This window comes from Periplaneta americana, chromosome 11 (assembly GCF_040183065.1).
Source record: "Periplaneta americana isolate PAMFEO1 chromosome 11, P.americana_PAMFEO1_priV1, whole genome shotgun sequence".
NCBI classification, from domain to species: Eukaryota; Metazoa; Arthropoda; class Insecta; order Blattodea; family Blattidae; genus Periplaneta; species Periplaneta americana.
The window spans coordinates 52,940,867-52,962,670 of NC_091127.1; the positions used below are offsets into that span (position 1 = coordinate 52,940,867).

Here is a 21,804-nt window from a genome sequence, read left to right on the forward strand (position 1 = left end):
GATGCCTAATATGGGGGAAACGGAGAACCCCGAGAAAAACCCCCAACTGCGACCTTGTCCACCACAAGTGTCATTATGGATTTTTCAGTGAAAAATTTCAGACTTAACCGGGACTCGAATCCGGATCGCCTCCGTGATAGGTTGAAGGTCTGACCACTCAGCCTTCGCAGTGACAAGCTCTGTGCTAACGCTGCCCCTGCATTCACTCAGGTAAATGACGTATGATAAGTCAATTTATGAGAAAACTTATTACAAATAGTAGAACTACCGTATGGGGTTAACTGCACTATTTCCTCGTCTCATGGAAGTCTCAGAATTTTTCAGCCAAAAACTCACCACTTTCCGCCAGGTTTAAACTCGGAAACAGATAACTGTTTTCATTGGATCTTATCGATTGGCGTGGTATTTGCTATTATAATATATTTTGTTCAACGATATCCATTATTTACAATCTTAACTACGAAGACTCCAACAACCGATAATAAATATGCATACAATTAAATTAATAAGGGAGTGGTGAAATAGTGTAAGGTAAAAAGAAAATTAGTGTCAAACGACACAAATTCTCAAGACTATAGATACGTCCTCGCCAAGGACCTTTCCTTTCCGAACTGTGCCAACTTTGTTTTCCTAAATGCTGGGCAAGAGTGTGTAAAAATTCATGACATTCCACGAAGCTTGAAGAAAGCTGGCTTTCAATTGGACGAAAATATACACATTTCTGTCAGTTATAACTTTCTCTTTTGTGTAAGATGTGAATTCTGTATATAAATACTGTTACCTTGGCCAACTCAAGGCACTTTGTCGCCCCAGGGTACAAGAATTTTTCTCGTCTTCCGTATATTTAATCCAGGCAATTCTTTCTGCATCCACCTTATTAATAATAGAGTTTAGAGTACAGCCTATCTCTATGAAATTGTGGTGATATCAGGAGCATTGAGGTGCTCTATTAACTTTCTACTGACGTCTTAATCAAGATATGTCAGATACTCATAATCTAATACTCCAAATAAAATGCCTTCACAAGCAAAACACTTTCACTAACGTTGTTATTTCAGGAACATCTATGAGGAAGAACGAATTTCAATGTCAAAACAAACCACACTTTTCACAAGATATGGGCCCTATATTTATTCATTCATCTTATTCCAATTGCGTGCAAATGAAGTTATGTATGTGAAGAGTCCACTGCAAGAATGATGGATGTCATTTGGAATACATTTTGCAGGAGAAGCAATTGAAAGTTTGAAATGATTAGCGCTCAAAGCTTAACTGTGATTTTCCGATCATTACTGGACAATGACTATCAGTGTTAATGCCATATAACTCTCTATGTACATTCTATATGTCTTAAGCTATGCATTGACAGTCTTAGTTCGTTTTCGACAAGAAAGTGACATCCATCATTCTTGCAGAGGACTCTTCATGTAGCTTCATTTTCATTTGATTATTGTACGAAGTTTCAAAACTGTATTATGAAAAATAAATAGATTTAAATAGCCTATTTTCAAGAAATTCCTTTGACTTCAGACACGACAGTGTCAGGAATCAGGGATCAACTGTAGGCTATAACACAGGGCTGATCTGAAACAAAAAAATTCCATCCATTCATACATACATACATACATGCATACATGCATACATACATACATACATACATACATACATAAATACAAGGGGCAATCAATAAGTTTTCGGACTATCCTGAATGTAGGCAACACACAAGACATAGGAAACGGAGAAGTTACTCAGAACCGAGAAACGCCTGGAATCTATACTAAATGCATCACTTGAAAGACGGAGAAGAAGACTAGCCATAAGGCGTATATGGAGAGATTCCGGGAAAAAATCGCAATAGATATTTGACATACAGTATTTGTACAAAATCACGTGTAGAAGCTCAGCTGTTTGATAGACTGACTCAACAGGCATGGAAGCAACGATCTTCAGTGATACGCACATGTACGTTTAGCGGTACAAAAGATATAAGTGTCCACACCTGTGGAGTAACGGTTAGCGCGTCTGGCCGCGAAACTAGGTGGCCCGGGTTCGATTCCCGGTTGGGACAAGTTACGTGGTTGAGGTTTTTTCCGGGGTTTTCCCTCAACCCAATATGAGCAAATGCTGGGTAACTATCGGTGCTGGACCCCGGATTCATTTCACCAGCATTATCACCTTCATCTCATTCAGACGCTAAATAACCTAAGATGTTGATAAAGCGTCGTAAAATAAACCACTACCAGTTCGGAAATATATTGATTACTCCTTGTACATACATACAGTACATACATATATACATACATACATACATACATACATACATACATACATACATACATACATACATACATACATACATAGTATGGATTTTATAAATAAATCGGACGTGTAAATTTAACGAGACTTACTTGTAGCAATGGGGCCACATCGAGCCTCATTTTTGAAGGTACACAGCTTGTTGATGTCATCAAAGTAAAGTCCTGAAGGACATCTGTTAAGATACGGATACCCATCTACGCACTGAAATGAAAATACATAAAAATTAGGGACACACGTAACGTATCATTGTTGTTGTTTAGTCAACAGTCTGAAGACAGGTTGGAACCTTATAAGTAACACCAGTAAGGCATCACTTACGAGGTAACTAAGCCAGGAGATATTGGTTAGGGTAGTCAAACTTGTCATTATGAAGAGAAATTTGTGAATTATTAAAAATGACAATACGAATGGCCGACATGTTGCAGTTGAGATCGTCCGCCACACGTGTGTGATGTACTTTGACTTCACGAGCTACGAATAAGCTGCGCTCGGACTGCGTTATACTAACACAAATGGCTTTTAAGAAACCCGGAGGTTCATTGCCATCCTCATTTAACTCCGTCATCGGTCCCTATCCTGAGCAAGATTAATCCAGTCCCTATCATCATATCCCACCTCCCTCAAATCCATTTTAATATTATCCTCCCATCTACGTCTCGGTCTCACCAAAGGTCTTTTACTTCAGGTCTCCCAACTAAAACTCTCTACACATTTCTGGATTCACCCATATGTGCTACATGCCCTGCCCATCTCAAAGGTCTGGATTTAATGTTTCTAATTATGTTAGGTAAAGGCGTGCAGTTCTGTGTTGTGCAACTTTCTCTATTCTCCTGTAACTTCATCCCTCTTAGCCCCAAATATTTTTCTAAGCACCTTATTCTCGAACACCTTAACCTCTGTTCCTCTTTCAAAATGATAGTCCAAGTTTCACAACCGTACAGAACAACCGGTAAGATAATGTTTTATAAATTCTAACTTTCAGTTTTTTTACGTTATACTGACACATCCAGTATAATTTCATAGCAGCTGAGAGTGGCCAGATTTCTGGCCTATCCGGCCTATTCGAGTCCCGGTCAGATCTGGAAATTCCGCAATTGGAGTTTTTCTTGGGGTTCTCCTTTTTTCCCCAAATTAGGCATCTACATTATTCCACCACCATTTCTCCATTTCGTCATCATTCCATGCACGGAGGGACTGGCCTAGGGACGAGAGGGGTTGCCTGCTCGAAACCTGCGTAAGTAGCGAATCTTAGTGTAGTCATCCAGTGTGGGTTTGGGAATGATCCTAGTTTGTGGGCTAGCGCAATAGATCGTAACAGGTCGCAGTACTGGGCCATAGGACAGTCTAGTATATACAGGCACGAAGCTCATTACGTAGTAAATATGCATCCATGGATAGTTGCTAACCACTAGGATCGGTACTATCGCCTCATCACAGACAATGCGAAATAGTACCTGCACAGTCTTTTGTTCCTAGTACCCTCACAACTCAAACTTCGTGACTGTATATACTAGACTGTGGCCATAGTGTCCCCTTCTCGTAAATTCCATTCCATTCCAATAGCAGCTGATCGCAGATCTCTGCGTACGAATCTGAAGAAACTTGGAGCGGTGCCATAAATTAAATCACAAAAAAGTACACTTCTATCCGGTTATTGCTCTGAATTATGCTATTAATGAAAAATGTCTCTGATAGCGTTAAGCGCTGCGCAGAATCACTTCTTCTGAAGACAGTGCATGCTGTGAATCTGTGAAGTAGAAAGAAATGTGTACTTCTTCGCTAGCGCAGTAGATCACTATAGAAAGTTCCTATGCAGACCGGTTCCACTTCAACCTCTACTTAATAAAATTCGTTATCGGGTGGCCGCTCGCCGGCGTACGGATAATTCCGTACACGCTTCTCTACGCAGACAGATTCCATTCGATACCGCTTAGCTTCCTCGCGTCAGGCGCTCCGCGCTATCGTCATTGAGTGGACGGAACATTAATACCTGGGACCGTCTGCATAGGAACTTTCTGTAGGCTTAATAAAATGCAGCATATGTAAATTTTAAGTCAGCCGTTAACTCGTGAAACCAAATGCTTGCGTGCGCAGTAGCATATAATAAGAACATTATGGTGGGGTAAGTTAGCTCGCTAGCTGCAAGTAGAAGCGTAACGAGGTAGGGAAGCTTCTCAAACCTCTTCCTTCTTCCCCTTCTTCTGCAGCTAGGTTTCACGAGATAACGAATGGCCTATACAATGTAATATCTTCAAACATTTACTAAGTTTGAATTTAACAAATAGATATAGTACCTACTAAGTTTACATGGTACACAATTTATATAAGTAGTAGGAAATGTATTTCGTATATGCTAAAAGCAAGCGACAGAGAGTAATATAAAATATGCACCAGGTACCTGATAAAATCTTCTGCATGTTGCAGGATCAGCAAAATTTCCACTTCCAGCGCCTTCTGGACAAGTGAAGTCCTTTTCATCTGGCTTTTTTTGTTGTTGGCTTCCAACTGTAAATAGAAAACAGTTAAATAAATCGGTGTTACGTATAGTCATGTGCTTGTGATCTGAATTGACTTTCTGTCGTCTTTTCCCATAGCATCTTCTCTTTTTGATATTAGCTTTTGATATGTTATTTTTACTTCTGCATTCGGTATAAACAGGCCATGAGGTATAATCGTTGTTTATTATTATTATTATTATGCCTATTATTATTATTATTATTATTATTATTATTCAATTTAAAACCTCTTCTAACGATAGTTCTCTTCATTTTGCCCATCACATAAGATCATATCATAAATTATATTATGTTTTTGTGGGAGAAATTATTATTTACATTACCATTCTTAAGATGTAAACATTCTTCGTATATTCCGTTACGAAAATGAATAATATACAGAATTAACCGTAAGTAATGTCATTAATTTCTGGGGATTATTGTGTAGGTATTTGAAACAAAAAAGTTTAATATAATTTTGCTCGTTTTTTCTTCCTTTTCGAGATAAAATTGTTTTATACGAAACGTTACACAGCGTATTTTGGGAAAGCCATTGATTTAATTCCCGATATGCTCAGTGAATATAAGAGAGCAGTGTATTATGATAATAAGTGATTGAAATCATTTTAGTTTTGACCTTTAAATGTTCAGAAATTTGATCTGAGCAAATGCAACTTTTCGTTCTGAAAAGGAATTTTAAAATGCTACATTAGTTCGGATCAAATTTATGGACATTTCAAAGACAAAACTAAATGTCCTTCAATCATTTATTATGATACACTCCTCTTTTAAATTGACTGATCATATCGAGAATTAAGTCAATAGCTTCCCTAAACACGCTATGAAATGTTTCATTAAAACAATTTTTATCTCGAAAAGAAAGCAAAAACGAACAAAATTGTATTAAACTTTGTTGTTTGAAATTAATGACATTACTCATGGTTCACCCTAAATTTCTTTCAGTCATTTATTACAACACTCTCCTCTTTTAAATTGACTTATCATATCAAGAATTATATCAATAGCTTTCCCAAAACACTCTAAGAAATGTTTAATAAAAAACAACTTTTATCTCGAAAAGTAAGCAAAAACGAACAAAATTGTATTAAACTTTGTTGTTTGAAATTAATGACATTACTTATGGTTCACCCTGTACACATCGAGGCTTACATGAATTTATATTTAATTACTACCATAACAAAGGGGGGGGGTGTCCACACCTGTAGAGTAACGGTCAGCGCATCTGGCCGCGAAACCAGGTGGCCCGGGTTCGATTCCCGGTCGGGGCAAGTTACCTGGTTGAGGTTTTTTCCGAGGTTTTTCCTCAACCCAATACGAGCAAATGCTGGGTAACTTTCGGTGCTGGACCCCGGACTCATTTCACCGGCATTATCATCTTCATTTCATTCAGACGCTAAATAACCTAGATGTTGATACAACGTCGTAAAATAACCCAATACAAGACCAAAGGGGGGTCCAGTTTCGGCCCAGACGAAGAGTTGACCAGAGAGACTTGTCTTAGTGCGGCCAGTCATATTTTATTACGTGATCAATGTGCGGCCCGATACTAGATTTTAGCATCTATTCTACACATAACGTAAAATGTAATAATGTATATTTTACCAGCTGACATAAGCAGTAATTTTAATTCAGCTTTCTTATTATCTGCTTACATTCGCCATCTATGAGATCTATATAGAACCTTAACTATGCGTTCATGTGGCGAAGACTTGTAGAACGCACATGCTCTCGTAACTGTTTAGTGTGTGTCGTGGATTTGGTAAGTGAAAAGGGGAAGGATTTAATCGTGAAGAATGGTTACAAGTTTCGCCATCACAGGAACCTTCAGAATGGACTTCCAAGATGAGCTCGAACCAGGAAATCATGTAAGTCTTATATTAAATAAAATAATTCGATTCAGGCAGTGTAAAGTAGCTTAGAAAATAATCATGAAAAGGAAACTGAAACGTTATTAAATAGACATAAACTTAGTAATATTATTAAGAGAAAAAAAATACGACACTTTACATGAAAAACCTAAGAAATTAGTCCAAGGCGAATTACAAACATGTGATATACTGTACGTAGATAAGATTTCACATTATGTTGTACAATTAAAAGAAGCATCAGACGTGCACTACAATACGCACTATTACCAAGGTTTCCCTCCAATTTACCAGAACTATATACAGCACGTTAGAATCAATGCATATTCTAACCAAAAAAGAATTGTTTTTATTAGCAAATGACAAAGAATCCAACATAGCTTTATTTTAAACTACGCCTTTGTGCCAACATGATGTAGTGTAGGTCTATATAGATGGAACATTCAGTTTCTTACGATTCACATCATGTATAGAAATATATGTTTATATCTCTTGTGTAATTTGTTACTGTCTTGCAGAAGTTACTTAACTTACGAACAGAACTTTGAACATACTATTATCGATGTGGAAAACTCAGCTTAGAATTCTATCTGCTAACGCATTTAGGCTACGTTGATTTTCAATCCAGCATCCACACAACGATCACTAATATAAAAAGCTATCATTTTCATTTTGCGAAATCCTTATGGTGCAAAATTCAAGTTCTTGATCTTGAAAAAAATATATTTTACTTGGTTATTTAACGACGTTGTATCAACTACTAGGTCATTTAGCGTCGATGGGATTGGTGATAGCGAGATGCTAATTGGCGAGATGAGGCCGAGTATTCGTCAGGGATTACGCAACATTCGCCTTACGATTGAGGAAAACCTCGGAAAAAACCCAATCAGGTAATCAGCCCAAGCGGGAATAGAACCCGCGTCCGAGCGCAACTCCGGATCGGCTGGTAAGAGCCTTAATTGACAAAGCTACGCCAGTGGTTACTATAGTATTGCTCTGACCCATCTAAATAAGAGTTTTTAGGAATGAAAATAATGGCATTGTAGCAGAACTCCATCACAAGGCTTCAGTTCGTAAAGACAGTTTCCTTCGAGTTTCTAACAGTGTAAAACAAATGTCATGCGTTTCCACTTCACTGTGGGCTAAAGCAAGGAGATGCACTACCACCTTTACTTTTTAACTTTGCTCTGGAGTATGCCATTAGGAAAGTCCAGGATAACAGAGAGGGTTTGGAATTGAACGGGTTACATCAGCTGCTTGTCTATGCGGATGACGTGAATATGTTAGGAGAAAATCCACAAACGATTAGGGAAAACACGGGAATTTTACTGGAAGCAAGTAAAGAGATAGGTTTGGAAGTAAATCTCGAAAAGACGAAGTATATGATTATGTCTCGTGACGAGAATATTGTACGGAATGGAAATATAAAAATTGGACATTTATCTTTTGAAGAGGTGGAGAATTTCAAATACCTTGGAGCAACAGTAACAAATATAAATGATACTCGGGAGGAAATTAAACACAGAATAAATATGGGAAATACTTGTTATTATTCGGTTGAGAAGCTTTTATCATCCAGTCTGCTGTCGAAAAATCTTAAAGTTAGAATTTATAAAACGGTTATATTACCGGTTGTTCTTTATGGTTGTGAAACATGGACTCTCACTTTGAGAGAGGAACATAGGTTAAGGGTGTATGAGAATAAGGTGCTTAGGAAAATATTTGGGGCCAAGAGGGATGAAGTTACAGGAAAATGGAGAAAGTTACACAACACACAACTGCCCGCATTGTATTCTTCACCTGACATAATTAGGAACATTAAATCCAGAAGTTTGAGATGGCGAGGGCATGTAGCACGTATGGGCGAATCCAGAAATGCATATAGAATGTTAGTTGGGAGGCCGAAGGGAAAAAGACCTTTAGGGAGGCCGAGATGCAGATGGGGGGATGATATTAAAATGGATTTGAGGGTGGTGGGATATGATGGTAGAGACTGGATTAATCTTGCTCAGGATAGGGACCAATGGCGGGCTTATGTGAGGGCGGCAATGAACCTCCGGGTTCCTTAAAAGCCAGTAAGTGAGTAAGTAAGTAAAACAAGTGTCAGTCACATCAGGTGAAAGGCTGAACATAAACAGAGGAGTCTGGCTAGTATAGGCCTGGTATAGTGCTGGCCTTCTATGCTCGAGGTTGCTGTTCGATCCCGGGCAGAGGCGGCTCTACAATAAGAACTGCAGAGCTGCAGAACCGCCATTTAAATGGACCTGAAGAAATTAAATATATAAAACGCGCTTTTATGTAATCTAGTTAATTGTTTCACTTATTTTTCCAATTCATTCTCCTTCGATTCGAGATTTTACTGCCTGTAGGAGCCTTGAACTGCTCGAGAATTTTAGCTGTAGTGTACTTTTCGGATCTGTGATCGGCAGTTCCTGAAGCTCAACGTAGGGTAGTCGGCAGCAGAAAACTGGTTTTCTTCACCGTCCCATAAGACTGCATTGGAGCTGCAACCGAAGCAGCTCTCTCCGAATATACAAAAGAACCGCCAACACCCTCATCTCTTTATGACCTGCGTTAGAACACATAGGCTTCTAGACTACTGTATATCATTACAGTTCGTGTGTTATAGTACTGTGGGTGGTGTGATGTGATTAGTCAGTGTGTCTAAGGAAATATGTTATATTAAAAATAAATTAAATGAAAACCTAATCGACCAACCATTTTTGAAATTAAAAGAGAAATTGCATGTTAACTCAAGAAATTAGGACGTCCTACACAAAATTTAAATATTGAAATTTCTGGAAAAAGTCGAGGAAATCATGTAGCCTACTAGTCATTTTAATACCGAAATGTGTAATGGAAACGATTGGTTTTTTGCTGCGCTCATGAAAACGCTTTCTCCCCCACCCGTGTATTCTGTTTAGAGGAGAAAATACATGGACAAACACCGGAGTGAAGGATTTAGTTAATTTGACTTAAAAATCTATAAAAGCATGTGGGACACATCTCCACTACGTGACTAGTTGCACCAGGTGGGAGAGGTGTAGCGCACGGATGGTTGGAGTACAATTTCGAGTGCACAGTCAACTTCGAGAAGGGGCTGTAATTACACGCGTTGTCCGATTTAGATGCAATAAACAGCATGCGTTTGGTAAACACACTATTTTTCATGCAGAACTGCCAACCTTTGTAACCGCGGGCCGCTACTGATCCCGGGCCAGGTAGATGGCATTTAAGTGTGCTTAAATGCGAGAGGCTCATGTCAGTAGATTTACTGGCTTGTAAAAGAACTCCTGCGGGACAAAATTCCGGCAACCGGCGACGCTAACGTCGGCAGTTGCGAGCGTCGTTAAATAAAACATAACATAACTTAACAGATGAATGCTATAGCTTTACAAAAATATTTTGAACCAAGGACTACCTATAACATTTTACATAGTCTACATCAGTGGGCCACCGGCGTGGCTCAGTCGGTTAAGGCGCTTGCCTGCCGGTCTGAAGTTGCGCTCGGGCACGGGTTCGATCCCCGCTTGGACTGATTACCTGGTTGGGTTTTTTCCGAAGTTTTTCCCAACCGTAAGGTGAATGCCAGGTAATCTATGGCGAATCCTCGGCCTCATCTCGCCAAATACCATCTCGCTATCACCAATCTCATCGACGCTAAATAACCTAGTAGTTAATACAGCGTCGTTAAATAACAAAATTAAAAAAATACATCAGTGGTCGTCAGCACTCGTTGAAATGGGTAGAGTGCATGGAGGGTAAGGAAATCTGCTCCATCGTGCACAAGGGATAGAGAGAAAGCATACCCGCTAGCAGTCACGAATGCACGCTAGGGCAGTGTCTTGTCCACGGGTAAGAGACGCTAGCCCGAGAGTGCAGTGTCCTGATGACCGCTGGTCTACATGGTAGTATCCCTCTATATCTATAGCATTCACTAATGGTTCATTAATGCACTTGTGTCCATTCCATTTTAAGTACTACAGTAAATATCATTTAATGAAAGACGGGGTAAAATTCACTACCAAAGTTGAATAGTATCAGTAGATTCAGTTGCCATATTTTACAATGAACCATACTTGTGCAAATGTATCAGCTAATGTTACGTTATATTATATATTATAACTAAAGATAGGAATTTACCCACAGAGACTATAAGGTTAGGTATGCATAGTGTGTTCGTTGTACGCACGAGAAACATATCCCCATTCAATTGCTGCGATACAAAACATATTTTAGTTGTAACCTGGCCGTACCTCAGGATTCACGTCATTCATGACGTAACGACAGTCTAAGCACAACTAACCTAATATCCTCATGTTGTAGTATAAATCCTACTTTTAATTATAACACAACAAAATGAAAGGAAAAAATAGAAATCTAGAATACAGTATTCCGATTTATTCAGCTTTCATTTCATCCCTAAGCTATCAATCAATTGGTTTCATACACGTAAATAATAGTATTAGGCATTCACAATACTTTAAGTTTAATTTGATCAGTATGAGAAACAATTGTGATAAAAAAAGGAATCGCCAGTGCAAACCTCAGACAGTATTTTTCGTTACCGATGTGCCCGTTGCAGTGAAACATGAGTGCAGCGTGAGGCAGGGGCCAGACTGAGGTGACGTCACAGGGCATAGAGTGCGCGACGTCACATTCTTAGTATTAACATGGCCAACATTGAATAAGTTTATATATAAATGCACGTTTAACACGAGTCTAACATAGCAATTTTTTTTTTTTTTTTTTTTTTTTTTTTTTTAGAACTTTGAACATGTATTTACCATTAGGCGATTGTCAAGATGGCCATGACTAGACCATGATAATCACGTGACTTCGGTTCGTGCCGAAGCTTGCCTTTCTCGTTAGCCACGGCATAGAGTTTTTGATCACTGGTTTAGAATGTTGATGGAATGACGAGGGAAAACGGGAGAACCCGAGAAAAACTCACAACCTTGACTTAGTACAAATAAGTTAAAACTGCACAATTTCCAAGATTTGAAGTCGGGCCCGTAGTCGTAAGCCAGGACTCTGGCAAATGAGCTGCCAAAATGGCTTAATTGCATCATAGAAGCGTTTTTTATTTCTATTGGGGTTAAATTTAAGTTGCATGGATTGAGGGCCATTTTCAGAATGTCATATAGAATTAATTATGATACTTAATCACTCATTTAAAGTTTGTGTGACTGCAACCTGTGTATATTTTTGTGTGGCTTTACTTTGTTTATAGTGTTTTTCTCTCTCTCTCTCTCTCTCTCTCTCTTTATTTCTTGTGTAGCTTTACTTTGTATATAGTGTTTTTTTCTGTTTATTTCTATTATTGTATTTGTATTCCTGGTGTTCTGGAAGAGAAGGCCTGATGGCCTTAACTACACCAGAATAAATAAATAAATAAATGAGTAAGTGAGTAAGTGAATGAGTGAATGAGTGAATGAGTGAATGAGTGAATGAGTGAATGAGTGAATGAGTGAATGAGTGAATGAGTGAATGAGTGAATGAATGAATGAATGAATAAATGAATAAATACATAATTTATAGATACTTTAACAGTAATCACTTATAAATTATTCCACAGACTGCCACTGCATAATCCACTATTTCGCATGAATCACACGCACTTCTTGCATAGACGTTAACTTTTATTGTATATTGAATACAGGACTCTTACTAAAAAGATACGTAATTTATTTTCATTTTATTTGTCACATATTTTAAAACACAACAAAAAGGTTTCAGAGGATGTAGGCCTACTTGACCTGTGAACTATGCTGTGTGTATTCTTAATTTAAATTATAAGCGTGTTCGTTTCCTTGTGCCAACGCTAGGCAGACTTTCACAAAGTGAAATAACGTAAGTAAGCTAGTGAACTATATAACCACAAAACATTCAATGTCATGGTCTCATGTTAAATCATTCGAGGATTATACATACACCTTGTCGAACTAGAGGAGGTTTCGGACATATTTAGCACTTTAACCTCGTATCTTTTTGTACCGTAATACATAATGTAAAATTAAAATAAATAGACCAGAATTAAAACGTTAATATTTCAAGTATGCAAATACAAAGTGGAAGTGATGTAAATGTGCAAATTGAAAGGGGCTGTAAAATACGTTAAAATAAATAAAAAACGATTATTCGTTTTGTAATTAAGTGCATAGTTACTTAGAAAAGCCTACACCTGTGGAGTAACGGCCAGCGCGTCTGGCTGCGAAACCAGGTGGCCCGGGTTCGAATCCCGGTCGGGGCAAGTTACCTGGTTGAGGTTTTTCCGGGGTTTTCCCTCAAGCCAATACGAGCAAATGCTGGGTAACTTTCGGTGCTGGACCCCGTACTCATTTCACCGGCATTAATCACCTTCATATCATTCAGACGCTAAATAACCTAGATGTTGATACAGCATCGTAAAATAACCCAATAAAATAAAAAAAATACTTAGAAAATTAGGCTGAAAATTTGCGTAGTTTGGCAACAGCGCATCGCCGGCTCACCTATGAATAGCCTACACACACACACACACACACACACACACACACACACACACACACAAACTCTGAATAGCGGCATTCCGTCCATTAGTCATTGCAGTAGGGTTGCCAGATTTCATAATGGCAAGAAATAATGATACGTGTCAATTTTTTATTTAATTACCAAGAAAACCGTCAATTGTATTGAAAATCTCCAAGGGATAAATCATTCCTTACCAGCTTCTCGAATAATAAGAATAAAAATCAGAATCGTACGGATAATACTTATCGAATAAACAGTGTTAACATTTAGGGGAAAATATTTTTTCTGAGAAAAGTATTTATTTGGGCGAATATGGTATTAGAATTTTTTTGTTGTGATGTATCCAAGGAATTTGCTGTTAAAATCTGCAGTGTTACATTGGTTCCACCCTGTATATACCTATACGTACGATGATTTCTCATAAATATTTGTACAGATGTAAAATAACATTCCTATCTTTCCATCGTAAGGAGCTTAAAGAGAAAGTATTGTCATGAAGAAAAGAAAATATGTCGGTATTTTCACAGACATACTCGTTTTCACATCACTGATCCCGAAATAAAATTGTTTTGAGCATGCAATTTTTTTTGTCTGTGTTCAGCGATTTTTCGTAAACGAACGGAATTTATTCATCTTCGGTATCTATCATCGATGAATCCAGAAACGATCCATGCGCCATGTGAAATATATAAATTTTTGCTATAAATTAATGAGCAATTATTTTAAAACTTAAAACATTACTTTCTGCTTTAGATTTGTTCATTTATTTTATTTTTCTTGGTATCTCAATATAGACATTGACATTATTCCGCCATTTCTTCGTTCTATCATTATTTCATCAGCATTTGTCCGATCACCGTTATGCGACATGTGGAAGGAGCAGGTCTAGGGAAACTTCGGGTAGAGTTCCTCGATAATAATTGAATATAAGAGTTGAGACACAGGATCAAAACATCATCTACCTTGTTGCATAATCCAGTAACGGCTTTACTTCTAGTAAATGCAAGTTAACATGTTTTCTTTATTCCTCAGTGATAAACTAGCTGTAATAATAGTTTTTATGTATTATATATAATAAATTATATTAATAAATAGGATTTATTAAGATACATTATAAAATTATGTATCAAATTTGTTTAATATTTGTAAATATATTTACACTGATGTAGAATTAATTTGTCACCTACGAGCATTTTCTATATGCTGTTTATTTATATCAAGCTTGCAGAACTGGGCGACAATTGTGGCGTTACGTTACTCATCGGAATATGTCACTCATCCCTTCCTTCCACCACCGCGTCATTGACTTGGTAGGGGAAGGGATTTGTATTCAATGTCAGTCTTATGTGATTGCGTACGGGCCACAGATACGTTATTGAACGCCGGTGGACTGTGGACGGGGAACCAACGCTTTCCCCATGCTTTCCACCCCAATCTCCCCAGTTTTGTATCCCTGATTTATATTGATGAAATTTAATGTGTCACTTGCCTACTTCTTTGAAAACAAAAATTAACTATCTATAATTTATTTTATTACAACATTTTCACAATCGCCGACGAATTTATGAAACAGTAATATTACCGGTTGTTATGTATGGTTGTGAAACTTGGACTCTCACTTTGAGAGAGGAACAGAGATTAAGGGTGTTTGAGAATAAGGTTCTTAGGAAAATATTTGGGGCTAAGAGGGATGAAGTTACAGGAGAATGGAGAAAGTTACACAACGCAGAACTGCACGCATTGTATTCTTCACCTGACATAATTAGGAACAGTAAATCCAGACGATTGAGATGGGCAGGGCATGTAGCATGTATTGACTAATCCAGAAATGCATATAAAGTGTTAGTTGGGAGGTCAGAGAGAAAAATACCTTTGGGGAGGCCGAGATGTAGATGGGGGGATAATATTAAAATGGATTTGAGGGAGGTGGGATATGATGATAGAAACTGGATTAATCTTACACAGGATAGGGATCGATGGCGGGCTTATGTGAGGGAGGCAATGAACCTCTGAGTTCCTTAAAAGCCGTAAGTAATTATTATTATTCCATTGTTTTCTGTGTTGCTGTTATGTATGTTTGCTACGCGTTTTTGTACTGGTTGAGTGGAAGACAAGACCTTTTGGCCTTACCTCTGCATTGTGAAAATAAATAAATAAAATAAATGAACAAATAATTTAAATTGTAGGAAACATCATCGTAGTATCAGTTTTTGCCACTATAACGCATTGTAAACAGTCCATAAGGTCTAGTTTTGAATTATGAATCAAACGTCAACTTCAGCACAAACAGGATGCTGTGGCACGTATCGAATATGACGCAGGGGCGTATTTTGCGGGCTACCGGGGCTACCGGCAGTAGCCCAAGGAAATTACAAAAGAAAAAGTTTATAATATAACATAATGTAATAATTTTGTATTATTAGTTTTACCATAGTAATTAAAATTAAAGTAATTGTTAGATATATTTTGTGTAATAATAGGGTCAGCGGTAGCCCAAATCCTTTAACCATTATACGCCACTGATATGACGTTACGTCAATATAGTCTGTGAACAGCTAACCTCATCTCTGTACGCCCTGGGACAAAATACGGTCCCTACTGATAGGATAACTGTGGTTGTAGACGAAAGAATATTAGCATAGAAGCGTAACCTACTCCCTATTTCATCTTCCCTCCACTAATAATACTTTCTTACTTACTTACAAATGGCTTTTAAGGAACCCGGAGGTTCATTGCCACCCTCACATAAGCCCGCCATTGGTCCCTATCCTGTGCAAGATTAATTCACTCTCTATCATCATATCGAACCTCCCTCGAATCCATTTTAATATTATCCTCCCATCTACGTCTCGGCCTCCCCAAAGGTCTTTTTCCCTCCTTTCTCCCAACTAACACTCTATATGCATTTCTGGATTCGCCCATACGTGCTACATGCCCTGCCCATCTCAAACGTCTGGATTTAATGTTCCTAATTATGTCAGGTGAAGAATACAAGGCGTGCAGTTCTGCATTGTGTAACTTTCTCCATTCTTCTGTAACTTCATCCCTCTTAGCCCCAAATATTTTTCTAAGCACCTTATTCTCAAACATCCTTAATCTCTGTTCCTCTCTCGACGTGAGAGTCCAAGTTTCACACCCATACAGAACAACCGGTAATATAACTGTTAATGAATTCTAACTTTCAAATTTTTTGACAGTAGACTAGGTGACAAAAGCTTCTCAACCGAATAATAACACGCATTTCCCATATTTATTGTGCATTTAATTTCCTCCCGAGTGTCATTTATATTTGTTACTGTTGCTCCAAGATATTTGAATTTTTCCACCTCTTCGAAAGATAAATCTCCAATTTTTATGTTTCATTTCATACAATATTCTGGTCACGAGACATAATCATATACATACTTTGTCTTTTCGGGATTTACTTCCAAACCTATCGCTTTATTTGCTTCAAGTAAAATTCCCGTGTTTTCCCTAATCGTTTGTAGATTTTCTCCTAACATATTCACTTCATCCGCATAGACAAGAAGCATAGACATTCAATTCCAAACCGTGTCTGTTATCCTGAACTTTCCTAATGGCATATTCTATAGCAAAATTAAAAAGTAGAGGTGATAGTGCATCTCTTTGCTTTAGCCCGCAGTGAATTGGAAAAGCATCGATAGAAACTAGCCTACACGGACTCTGCTGTAAGTCTCCACTAATAATAATAATAATAATAATAATAATAATAATAATAATAATAATAATAATAGTAGTTGAAATATTGGTATAGTAAATATATGTAAGCACTTGAATTGGAAAAGATTGCACAATACATATTAACATACACAAACCACGAAAACAAGTTACGCAAGGTAATGCAGATGCTGTAGAAGAAACTGCATTCCTAGAATAAGAAATAAAATATTACGAAAGGTCATATCTAACTTCCTTGTTTGCATATAGTAGGTATTCACTTTCACACCTACATACTCGTACATTACAGCTTCACAATCAGGGTCGTTTGCAAGCGAGACGCGGTGTTGTCCCGTGCTCATGGCATCTGTACGAACTTGGGTGGTTGTGTAGTTATATATGGTCTGACATCACAGGCATGCCTCCTTCAACGAAGCCTTCTCTGTCGCTTTGTGCTGGACTGCGGGGGTACCATTCCAATAAGGGCTCGATCTCCAGCGTGGACTGGAGTAAGTCTTGCGGTCGGATAACATCAGTGGATTGTGGTTTATTATTAGGATTCTCCTGTTTACTTCAGCTTTATAGTTTAAATTCCACTGAAACTCTCAATTTCATCTTAGCTTTTTTTTCTCATTTTATATATATATATATATATATATATATATATATATATATATATATATATATTTTTTTTTTGGAAAAGGTGGCTTACGAGCTTAAGTGATACCAGCTGCAGATGGCCAGCTAGATACCAATTTGTCTGTGTAGCGTTGATGACCGATGTAATTTGGAGACGCTTAAGGCGGGATCCAAGCCTCTCTTTTCGCGGTTGGTCTGTAAGATCTAGTGACTGTTAGAAAATTGCCTGAGTCTACTGTATAGTGAGGGTCACATAAGAACAGTTCCTAAACAGCAAATATTTCCGTCTTGTCAGTGTTGCCTTCTGTTACCAGATATCACACGATCCTACATAATAAATGCATAATAAATGGCATTTACTTACCGTACTTTATGTTGGAATGTTATTCTAAATAATTCAATAATTTGTAACATATTTTCATAGACAAACTATATGGGAAAGGGATCAACATGTCAAGTATTTTGTCTGGCAATACGAAATTCATTGGTTTGACTAAGCAATTGACTCACAAGACCTAACCTAAAAATGTATTTTTTAGTTGGTTATTTAACGACGCTGTATCAACTACTAGGTTATGTATTTTGTTTGACCACATGAAATTATTAGTACTAACTCCGAAAACTTATCTGAATATAGTCTTGAATTATAACCACAATGCAACACATAAAATAACTATTATGTATTAATATTAATACTGATATTAATTAATTATTAGTATGTTCAAATTTCACTAGCTTCCAGTAACCGGCTCAGAAATCTAGTACAATTTTAATTTCGTGGAACTCCAGTACTGACATATATTGTCGATATTTGTCTCAGCTGCAACATTACCAGTTACAAAATCACTACCATTTGTAGTATTTGTCATTATCGAAATTCGAAACAAAGTTGGCAAAAGAAAATTCAACCTGCAAACTAGAAAATCACCACAATCCACTAGCATATGTAGTAATGGGGGAAAAATGGTTAGGTTTTACCCTTAGGGTATGAAGTAAGCTGACCCGGACTTTACCTGTGACATCTGCGGACTACAGATCCACTGAGAGCTCTCCTGTTCCTGTTAAGTTTGTAAATTTAATTTCACCAGTCAGCATCCTCCATTCCTCTTTACCTTCCCCTTCAATATTCTTCATCAATATGGTGGGATAAATATATTTGGAATTATACAAAAATATATAATTTTACTACTCGTATAGCCCATATTCGTAAAGAAGAACAAAAATATTTCCCTACAGTGTGTGAGTAATACAAATATTTAATTTTGAATCACATGTCACAAGGAGTGGTTCCTGTCCTGAGTGGCTTTCTGTATGTAAATACACTTAAGCACAGCCATCCGAAGGAAGAACTCGCTTCACTGGACATGTCCCAAATCCATATGTTTACTAGACAGTCCTTATTTCGGGGCCATGAACGTTCAAGTCTGTGAGTCAGGTGTTGATGCGTGTTGCAGAAAATTTCTCTGTCAGAACAACAATTAATTATAAACTCGTATCTGGTTTTCCAGGCCTTTATACTGTGTATAGCAAGATGAGTAAAGCAGTGGTGGAAAACAGTTTCAACTTCACCTCCACTACATGCTTTACAGACCCAGTTCTCTAGGCCAAGGGCACAGTCGTTAGATGAGGACAGAAGCTGACTTGATGAGAGAGGGACAAACAGGATTTTTGGCTGCTGCGAGAATTCAAGCGAATAAAAAAGTCAGTGGCGGTTTTAGTGGATGAATACAAGCTCCGAAAATATGAAATATTATTTATTAGTAATTGATTAACTAACGGACTTACTCGTGTTAATTATGTAAGTCTGTGCGGCTTACAACTGTTTCGGTGCTTCATCACACCATCCTTAGAGCCTACTAGATCTCGGTGTCATCTCGTACTTCTCTGCCTGTTGTGTGTGTGCGTTTGATTGTTGAAAAGTGTTGAAAAGTGGAGTCAAATAGTGTATGTGTACTGAAATTGATCTGTGTGTTGATAATTTGATTGGGGTGTGTTTTAGTCTGTTTGTATATTTCGTATTGTTCTAGTGTGTTGAGTTTTTGGTTCTTGGGTTGTATGTGTAGGATTAACTCAACACACTAGAACAATACGAAATATACATTAAAACACACCCCGATCAAATTCTCAACACACAGATCAATTTCAGTACACATACACTATTTGACTCCACTTTTCAACACTTTTCAACAATCAAACGCACCCACATAACGGGCAGAGAAGTACGAGATGACGCCGAGATCTAGTAGGCTCTGAGGATGGTGTGATGAAGCACCGAAACAGCTGTAAGCCGCACACACTTACATAATTAACACGAGTAAGTCCGCTAGTTAATCAATTACTTATATTCAAGTGTTAAAAGTAGTGTACGCAAGATTCAAAATGGATTATTTATTCCTTGCAAAAATTAAATAAATGGGTAAACGAAAGTGGAAAACGGGTTCAAATAAATTCTACAGTATTCTTTTCTGTGGGGAGTGACAATTGTGCAAATAAATATGTGATAATGTGCAATAATTTCTCGACGTTGCTGCATGTAATTGCATGAACACAGTTTAGGTAAACTGTGTTATTAAATTATGGTTGGATTGGATTCTTTTACTCCTATTCTTGGTAATCAGGTCAGTGGGCACATCATAGTGACAGTACGAGTTCGTCCATATGTATTGCCTGTTCCTTGCATGATGCATTCTGCACTCGCCATTCACTCACCAACGTCACTCAGATCTTCGATACGTCGTCTACAACTTTTAAAGCTTATTTTGTTTTTTTATTTGTACACTCTTCGCACACAATCTTCATAGGCCCAATTGTATAAAACTCCCTGACTAAAGATCAACTTTGATCGAAGATCGGAAAGTGAACCGAGTTCAGACACTTCTTCTATTGTATAAAACTTTTCTGCGATCAAATTACCTTGGTTCAAATGCAATCTAAGTTCACGTGAAAAGGATTTGGCAACATCGCATAAACAGGTGAAGTATATGATGCGCGGACCATGTACAGGTTTGTTCAGTGTTGCCAATCTAGCGACTTTAACTCTTTTTCAACGACAATTTCTTTTTAACTCTTATATTGCTTAAATAGGGATTTAGCGACCTTTTTACCACCCCATAGTGACAAAATTTAATCTTTCTTTGTTGATAATGAGAAATCTAGCGACTTTCCAATTACTTTTTGGCGACTTTCCGTACACTCTGTTGGAGACACTGGTTTGTATTGTGCATTGTAAATAATGGCGGACAATAAGAAGAAGGTTGACTGTTCTCCAAATTGTTATCATGTTATGGTGTTTGATACTGCTAAACATAATAAAGCTTTATAAAACGACAATTTTCGTTTAGTAATACAGTTAATTGAACATTTATGAATGTACCTATCATATCCATTAACAATTAATGGTTGTTATAAACATAATATAATTATAGGTTATGTTATTTGATACTGCTTAACACGGTAAAGCCTTATAAAATATAAGAATGTTTATGTATTAAGGGAAGAAATTGAAAAAATATATATATAAATGTACCTACCATATCTATTAATATTAATAATAATGGTTATTCTTTTTGCACAATCTGCCACTCGTATATTTCAAACAGAAAAGGAATAACTGAACTTGGATCATCTAACTTAATCGGCGAAATTTCTTCAGTCAAAGTTGACTTTAGTTTAAGACAAATTAATCTCAGATTAGACTTTATACAACACAAAATTCCAAGTTCAACTAGAACGAGGATCAATTCTACCTCTGTTCTAAGATTAAATATAGTATATATATATATATATATATATATATATATATATATATATATATATATATATATATATATTTTACTTTTACACTGAAGCCATAAGAATTTATTGTAATCTTAACTTTACAACTAATATGAAATAAAACGACGCAGAAATACGAGCAATTACACCAATTCACTTAATATCAGCTCTGATATACGAGGATCATACTGAAAGTCATGAACTCATGAGCAACCAATTGTTATAAATCTTAATTTTTATTGTTTAAACAAACTAGGTACATCATCTTAACCTACAGACTTTTCTGTCGCTTTTCAACATAGTCTCCATTTATTTGCACACATTATTCCCGCCGTTCTGTAAGTTTTAAAATTCCCTTGCTGTAGAAGTCCGTTTCATCTTCCCGAAGACACTGATGCACTGCTTTCCAAACTTCCACCAGCGTCTCGTAGGGTTGGCCTCGCAGCTGCTCCTTTATAGACCCGAAAATATGATAGACGGAGGGTTCCAAGTCGGGACTG

At 37.3% G+C, this 21,804-nt stretch overlaps 1 protein-coding gene across 1 annotated transcript in view; it reads right to left on the minus strand.

Annotated features, from left to right (window-relative positions):
- The window catches only part of Cda4 (chitin deacetylase Cda4), a 122,356-nt gene that overhangs the window by 22,354 nt on the left and 78,198 nt on the right, over positions 1-21,804 (minus strand). Inside the window, exons 2-3 of the mRNA XM_069839435.1 lie at positions 4,718-4,824; positions 2,409-2,520 (exon numbers count right to left, since the gene is read on the minus strand). Coding sequence (XP_069695536.1) covers positions 2,409-2,520; positions 4,718-4,824 — 219 coding nt within the window. The remainder of the gene's footprint in view (positions 1-2,408; positions 2,521-4,717; positions 4,825-21,804) is intronic.